At 32.3% G+C, this 9232-nt stretch overlaps 1 protein-coding gene across 1 annotated transcript; it reads left to right on the top strand.

The window, feature by feature from the left end:
- Window positions 1-386: 386 nt before the first annotated feature.
- Window positions 387-5043, top strand: LOC108474858 (receptor-like protein EIX2). The gene is made up of 3 exons (XM_053021414.1): window positions 387-1146; window positions 1258-1432; window positions 4497-5043. The coding sequence occupies exons 1-3, from the start codon at window positions 387-389 to the stop codon at window positions 5041-5043; spliced, it is 1482 nt and encodes a 493-aa protein (XP_052877374.1).
- The last annotated feature ends 4189 nt before the right edge of the window (window positions 5044-9232 follow it).

The following is a 9232-nucleotide window of genomic DNA, read 5'->3' as shown; positions in this document are numbered from 1 at the left end:
TTGAACCAAACTCAAGCTGGATTCCCCCATTTCAATGTGAATGGATCGAATTGGGTCACTGGCATCTTGGCCCAAAGTTTCCCCAGTGGCTAAAATTCCAAAAGAAATTGTCTTATTTGGATATCTCCTATGTAGGAATTTCAGATGTCATGCCCACTTGGTTTTTGAACCTTCCCACTCAATTTGAATATTTAAATCTTTCCTCAAATCAACTTAGAGGAGATATTTCATATTTAAATGTAACAACCACTATTGACTTGAGTTCAAACCGCTTTACAGGTCCATTGCCAAGAGTACTCTCAACTTTAACATTGTTATTTTTGTCAAATAATTCATTTTCAGGATCTCTTTCTCAATTAATTTGTGATGCATCAAGTAGGAAACAGATGGAAGTTCTTTACATTGATAAAAATCTTATCTCAGGAGATATTCCAAATTGTTGGAATCATTGCCAGGATTTGTACCTTTTAAATTTGGGAAGCAACAATTTGACCGGAAAAATCCCACATTCTTTATGGCATCTAAATCTTACAATGCTAAACCTTCAAAACAACAGAATGTTTGGAGAATTGCCATCCATATTGCAAAATTCTAGATGTTTGGTTATGTTGGATCTTAGTGAAAATCATTTCAGTGGAAGTATTCCAGCATGGATTGGTGATAAGCTCTCAAACCTTAAGATTCTAAGCCTTCGATCAAATAACTTTAATGGTCATATTCCTCACAAAATTTGTGATCTTCAATTTCTTCAAAGCTTGGACCTTGCCCACAACAACATTTTTGGAGTTATTCTAAAATGTTTTAATAATTTAAGAGCAATGGCCGCAACAAACAAAACCAATAAAGAAGTTCATCCGCTTCCGTTGAGTCTATATACTTACTCATATTCTTTGAGTGCAATATTGGTGTTGAAAGGACGAGAGGATAAATATGGTAGCACACTTGGACTTGTTATCAGCATGGACCTTTCAATTAACAGTCTCACAGGAGAGATCCCCAAAGAAATTGGTAGTCTCGTTGGACTATTGTCTTTAAATTTTTCAGGGAATCTCCTAACAGGAAATATACCAGACAACATTGGCAACATGGAGTTAATGGAATCTCTTGATTTATCCATGAATGGGCTAATTGGTGAAATCCCTCCAAGTTTCTCCAATTTGAATTTCTTGAATCACTTCAGTGTGTCCTACAACAACTTGACAGGACAAATCCCAACAAGCACTCAGCTTTAAAGCTTTGAAAACTTGTCTTACGTAGGCAATCATCTTTGCGGACCTCCTCTCACTATGAATTGCACCTCAAAAGGTATTCCAAACATTGCAAATAATGGAAGTAATAGTGAAGGAAGTAAAGTGAATTGGCTTTATGTAAGCATAGTTCTTGGCTTTGTAATGGGATTTTGGGGTGTAGTGGCTCCCTTGTTTTTCATCAGGTCTTGGAGGATTGCATACTATCGAAAACTGGACCATATCTGTGGTAAACAATATGTGTTTTGGGCTACTATAGGTATGTAGTTTGACAAGAAAAAAGCATGTAAAATGGATGCATTTGATCTAGGTCTGCTGCTACATGATTGTTTAATGCTAAAAGATTAGTTTTTGTGTCTGTCCACTCGCTTAGTGTGCTAGCAAGGTGGCCCACTCGTTGGCATAAGCAGCTTTGTTATATGCAAACCATATGGAATGGGGTGTTTTTTTCCCTTGCATCTTTTTTGAAGAATGTTGAAATTATGTCTTATGTTGATACAAATAAGGATTGTGGACAGTAGGTTCGGGTGTATGGGTTGAGTCTATTGGCTCGGGTTTAGTAGTCTGTCTCCTCTTTGTGTTCACTTTTGTTTTGTTATTTTATCATTAATGAATTTTTTCTCTCAAAAAAGTAGAAATTTCTTCTCTCTAAAATAGGGTTTGTACTATTTTGGTCACTCTAGCTAATTTTTTTCTCAATTTAGTCACTCTATTTAATGTTATTATTTGAACTAGTCAATGTCGTTAAAAATTTTGTTAATCCATTAAAGGGTTGTTATTGTGGCACATTAGTCAATTGAATTATGACACATGGCACCAGGTGCAGTGCCCTTGCCAACCCCTCTAAAATGATACAGATATACTAAAATGATGTTAATAAATAAATTGATATATTAAATTAAATTTTTTAGTAAAAAATTGTCAGTACCCCAATCAATTCCCAGTCGAACTGGTAAATCTAGTCCAGTTTTGAAAGCATTGGATTTGGTCGATGAAATAACTTTTTTGATCTCGTCAAGTCGAACAAGCAAGCGGTGAAATTCGAAAATATAATCAATTGCCAGCTTCTCAACTTTAAAAAAATATTTTTTAAGTTATATGACATGGCATATTATTATTAGCTGGAATTTTATTGAATGGGTATAACATTTTGATGTAAAATGGGTAAGAGAAGAATAGTTTAAGTACCACTTAAGAGCAGAAAAATGTTTAGGTACCAAAATAAATAAAATGCATAGTTTGTGTACCAACTTATAAGTTAAGCCTTGTTTAAACATAGATTTAATAGTTAGACTAACAGAGGTACCAATTTGAAAAAAAAAAAAGTAGTTTAGGTATCAAGATAGGAAAAAAGGATATAATTTAAGTATCAATATGTGAATTAAGCCTAAAATATATATTGAAATTTGTGAAAAGTAATAAAGTGAGTTTAGATAGAGAATGGATGTTGAGTTAGGTTCATTGGGAAGCAAGACATAATAAATATTGGTATAATATTAAATTTAGCTTTCAATATTTATATTTTTTATCAATTTAGTTCTTATTCTTTTTTAGCTCAATTTGACCCACAATATTTTAAAATGAGTCACATTATTGTTTTTAATGAAAATCTTGACTAAAACATTCAATTTTAAACATTGTAACTTACATGACAGTCCACACATATATTTATATTGACGTGGCATATAAGACAAATAATTTTATGTCAGCATAAAATATATATGGACTGCCATGCGTCCTAGCATGCCAACATCGCTAAAATATTAGTTTTTTTAGTCAACAATTCTTTTTTTTTTTGTAAAGCAACTTGATTCTTTTTGAAAAATTAATGGTCAAGGTTAACTCAAAAAAAAGAATAAAAGTTAAATTGACAATAGATATAAACGTTAAGGGCTCAATTTGACATTATGCCATAAATATTTCTTTACATGAGAGAAATTTTTTCAGATTTTATTTTAAAACACAAATAATTTTACAACTTTTGGCCAAAATAAATAGGAAATTTTAAAACTTTTGGTAACTAAAACTTTCTTGAGAAAACTCAACATGAAACAATTTGTTGTTTCAATTTACTATCAGAATGGAATGTTTCGATCGGTACGTGGTACCAAAACAGTATCAAGTACTATAGATTGAAGTTCTATATTGACACTTTATGATTTAGTTTTTAAATCCGATAATAATAATAATCTTCTCTCCTAACTAAAACAACCTTTTCGAATAATTTAAAAATAATTTTTAACTCCCGCTCATGAAAATGGAATACATTTTATTGTCAACCATTTAACTTTTCAGAAAGCATCCACAATTAGAAGATTAATCACTGCTACCGATGATGGATACCGACAAGAAAAATAATTTTTAATCCTGCTCACGAAAATGGAACACATTTTATTGTCATTCATTTAACTTTTCAGAAAGTATCCACGGTTAGAAAATTAATCACTGCTATCAATGATGAATACCCTGATTATCGCAAGAAAAATAATTTTTGAGAATGAGAAAAACATTAAGTTGAATTTTTAAAAGTAATATTTTAAGTTTGAAAAAACATTTTATTCACATATAGAAATTAGAAAATTTCTAGCATTGGAGCTAAGCCAAATTTCTCCAATGTCTTAAGAACATTAAGTAGTAATCAAAAAATTAAGAACCTCGTGTTGAGATATTTGTCAATATTCAAAGAGTAGTGCCGGCCAACTAACTTCTAAGTCATTAAAAAGAAACTTCAGTCCTCCAATCACAATTAAACACTTCTCTACATTTTCATCCATATCAGTGAGGGGCTCTGCATTGATAATGGTAAAATTTATTTTGGCACTCTTAAAAATAATAAAAATTTAATTTAATCCTTTAAAAATTATAAAGATATAGACTATTAAAATAGTGAATTATATTTTTAATATCGTAAAAATATATAATTTAATTCCGGCCTCCCAAAAAGAAATTCTGACTCCATCCCCCCTGATACATATGATTTATAAAAATAAAATAAGACAGGAATTTCTTGCTTTTACTTAACTATTTTATTAAAAAAAGAAGAAGCTAGTTTTAAAATTCAGCACAATTCTATTTAAAGCCCTACGATGTGCAACAAGAAGCACAAAACCAACTGTTTTTCCTTTATTTTGAAGTGTCAAAACCCAATATTATAGATGGAAAAACAGATGGTATTTGCATGGGCAATGATATTTTGCCTGGCCATAGCACCAGTCTATGGCCAATACTACTCCAAAACTATTAATCTAGGTGGTCGGGTGGAAAAGAAGGCGCGACTCCGCTTCTTCTACCACGATATTCCCAGTGGCAAAAATCCTACTACAGTCCTGTTAGCTCAGGCCAACATCACCCAGGATTTCTTTTCCCCATCCCCATACAGCAGCTTGTATGTATGGATGATCCCCTCACTATAGGGCCTGAACGAACATCCACCACCATCGGAAATGCCCAAGGGCTCTACATAGCATTAAGTGGAGATCCTAACAAGTTCACTGCAGTTTTATACGCGGATTTTGCTTTTACCACCGGCAGGTTCAATGGAAGCTCCTTCAGTTTGTTCTCACGATATCCCCCCACTGATTTTGTTCCTAGCCCCAACACAAATTGTGAAATGGCGATAGTGGGAGGGAGAGGTGCGTTTAGGATGGCCAAAGGGTTTGCCCTATTACGAGCCACTTGTTCTAGCGCCAAGACTGTAGATGCTAATCTCGAGATCAATGCTAATTTGTACCATTACCAAACCCAATTGCAGAATATTGAAATTCATAATAAGATCAATAAAAGAGTATATTCCTAATCAGCAAACCAATTAGTATTGCCACAACATTTGTTAAAAACTGGGTATCATTTAGTCATGTGTTATTCTTCACTTTGGGGTGTAATTTTAATTTGATATTTAAAAAGTAATATTTTAAGTTTATAAGAATATATTATTCAAATATAAATAATAATTTTTTTAACATCGAAGTTAAGCCAAATTTCTCAACGTCAAATAAATTTGAATAATATTATCATGTTGAGATATTTCGCAATAGGATTGGTATATACGGAAGTACCTGAACTTATAACTTGTACCTACTTAGTACCTAAATTTGAAAACCATAAGATAACTTAGTATTTTTTTCAGGTACTTGACTAACACCGTTGAAATACACTAATGTAGCATTCCATTAGCAATGTAACACGTGGCGGCTCCAGTTTGGTGTCTATAGGCACTCAATGAAACCTGGAAAAAATATTTCAATACACATTAATCCATCATTTAACATTACTAAAATCATTCAACACAACTTGCCTTAATTTGGCATCAAAATTGTAACACCCCCTACCTGTATCCGTCGCCGGAATAGAGTACGAGGCATTACCGAGTAGTACAAAAACACTTACAAATAATTTAAATATATTTTCATAACAACTTGTCTCGATTTCATACTATTTCATATTTAAGCTTTACTCACCAAAGTATTTGAAATATCATCTTTATGCAAATAGCACACATGAGGTACATAATTCCATAATTAAGAATCAACACATTTATCAAACATATTCCACATTCATATATCAATGTCTCACATTTCCACATATCAATATCCGTCACTTTTCTTGTTTTTTATATAATTATGTGTACCATTGATAAGCATGCAATTCATTGTTTCTTCCTGTCAATCACAATTTCAAATGAAAAATTCGTGTAAATGAGCTCAACCTCATTAGGTGATTGAATTCTGTCACTTTGATTCACATACTCATAATTTACTAACATATCCTGTCAAACACAATCTCTGAATGACAAAATCACATAATTAAGCTCAATAATAATAATGATAACATTACTTACATTTCTTTTTCCACATGTTACATTTACGACTTACCAACTTGTCCATTCAAGGAACAGCTTACGGATTTGAGTACATCGTGATCTGAAGCCCGAAGTCTAACTGAAGCACATAAGTGCTAAACGGAAGCCCGAAGCCTAACTGAAGCATATAAGTGCTAAACGGAAGCCCGAAGGCTAACTGAAGCTCACCAGAGCTGAATTGAAACCCCAAAAGGGTTAGCTAAAACTCATATGAGTTAACGGAAGCTCAATAACGCCCCCTTACCCGAGACCGTCGTCGGAGTCGAGCACGAGGCATTACTAAACTTATTTGAGCACTTAAACAAATTCGGACAAGCTGTCCAACTGCGTCATAGTTGCTTAAAAATTCATATCTCGAGTTCCGAAACTCGAAATCAAATTTTGTAAATTTTATCTTAAACTAGACTCATATATCTATCTACTAAATGTTTTTTTAGAATTTTTGGTTGGGCCAATTAGTACAGTTTATTAGTTAAAGTCTCCCCTGTTTTAGGGTTCGACTGCTCTGACCTCTGTGTATTATGAATCAGATATCTCCCTGTACAGAGTTTCAATGACTATGACGTTTGTTTCTAATAAAACTAGACTTAATAAGGAATCTGTAAATATAAAGCATGACTTCTAATTATCTTTGTACAATTTATGGTGAATTTCCAAAATCAGAACAGGGGATCCAGAAATCGCTCTGGCCCTGTTTCACAAAAAATTTAACTTCTCATAAAATATAACTCATATACCTGTTTTGTTCCATCCATATGAAAATAGACTCATAATTCTTCAATTAAATATTTTATTCATCAACTAATTATATCTCTACTATTTTTAATGATTTTTCAAACTCACGTCACTGCTGCTGTCTGAATCTATTTTATGGTAAATTTTGCCTATTTCATGGTTTCCATGGATTAGCTAGCAATTTAACATACATAACACCAAATATGATCATGATTAGCCATTCCAATGGCTAATCATTACCAAGCATTTCCATACCACTCAATATCCATATCATAAGACCATATATACAAAATGATTATAATGCTATACATGCCATACTCAAAACATACAAGCCATTATGCCAAGATGGTATACGGATAGTGTGAGTGGGCCTCCGACCGTTCCTGATTTCTGAGCTGGCTTGTCAAAACTACAAGGAATGAAAAAGAGGGAGTAAGCATAAATGCTTAGTAAGTCCATATGAAATTAATAAGCAACTACCAACATGCTTTTAAGATAAAACACCACAATTGTACAATTATACATACTCAGCTTAAACTATTTTATCGAGATACATTTACTAAATAATTTATTTATGGAGCTACGAAACTCTAAATTAAGTTCCGTTAATTTTTCTTGAAACTAGATTCATATACCTTTCTCCCATAAAATTTCAATAATTTTTGGTTTATCCATTTAGTACAGTTTATTCATTAAAGTTTCCCCTGTTTCGCTGTCCAACAGTTCTGACCTCTCTTCACTAAAAATTATTTATCTCATAATTCGGGACTTGGATGATGTTCCTGTCTATCCATATTGAAAATAGACTCGATAAGGATTTTAAATATATAAATTAAAACTCATAATTATTTTTTTACAATTTCTAATGATTTTCTAAAATCAGAACAGGGGATCTCAAAGTCATTCAGACTCTGTCTCACAACAATTTAAATATCTCATAACATAAAGTCCAATTGCATGTACTGTTTCCTCTATATGAAACTAGACTCATCAGGCTTTAATCTCATATTTTATTCAGACCTTAACTCAATTTCCACAATTTATGGTGAATTTAAAAAGTTACACTACTGCAGTAACCCAAAACTGCCAAGGCCATATTTATTCATTCACCACTATTATTCACTAAATCCATACAATATCATTTCATCCATCATGGTAGGAACACATAATTATGCTTCATAAGCATAGATCCATAATCTCAATGTCATCAAGTATCAAGAACTTATTCCAAATCGTGTCATTTTCATAGTATTCACCAATTCTTAATCTTTTCGGGCCATTTTACATTTTCGTTCATAATCAAATTAGGGAACGATTACGGAATTGAGTACCTCATTATCACAATGCCATAGTAAAACTATGGTCTTGCACATAGTCACATATCACATACCGAGGCCATAGCCCAGCCATGGTCTTACACGGATCACATATCACACTGATGCCATATCCCATAAATGGTCTTATACAGTAGCACATATCACACCGATGCCATATCCCGGATATGGTCTTATACGGAAGCACATATCACATTTCTCTGAAGCCATAGCCCAGCTATGGTCTTATATGAAATCACATTTCACATGCTGCCATGGTCCAACCATGGTCTTTTCCATCAATTCGTCTTAGCCTTTGAATGAAAGTACTCAAGTCCGTTGTTACATTTAATTTATACTTTTATTCAAATATCATTTTACAATTATCACAATTTAATGACATTTTATATGCAATAATATACTATATCATTCATGAAATTTTCATTTCAAAACATTAAATTACACATTTCATTATTAAAAATCATATGAACTTACCTCGATATAAAATATTAGCAATCGAGCCTATTCCTCGTAAACTTTATTTTTTTTCCTCGATCACGACTTGAATCTCGTTTCTCTTGATCTATAATATAAATTATTTCTACTCATTAGCATTTATTTGATTTCTATTTCACTTCACAATTTATGCTGTTCAAATTTCGAAATTACACTTTTACCCTAAATTTTACAGTTTTTACAATTTAGTCCCTGCTCAATTCACCCATCAATTGAACTATTTTTTTTCTCAATTAACACTTTATTTTATCATTATAAATTATTTCACAACCCTTGATATTCTCAATTTCAACACCAGCATCTAATTCACAACTTTTTTCACAATTAGGTCCTAAATACCATTTTCTATCAAAATGACTTAATAAAACAACCTTAATATGAAATTAGAACTTCAATTTCATAATAATTCATCATATAATGCCCGTACTCAGCTAGGGTAACTTCCAATTTCACCCACCAAATCAAAAACTAATGAATTAGATGATTGGACCTAATTGTAAAAGTCACAAAAACATAAAAATTACTAAGAAATAGTAAAAATTGAACTTACATGGTGCAAAAAT

The sequence above is a fragment of the Gossypium arboreum genome, chromosome 11 (assembly GCF_025698485.1).
Source record: "Gossypium arboreum isolate Shixiya-1 chromosome 11, ASM2569848v2, whole genome shotgun sequence".
NCBI lineage: Eukaryota > Viridiplantae > Streptophyta > Magnoliopsida > Malvales > Malvaceae > Gossypium > Gossypium arboreum.
The sequence above is the reverse complement of the archived record's forward strand: the minus strand, read 5'-3'. Positions and strand labels throughout refer to the sequence as shown.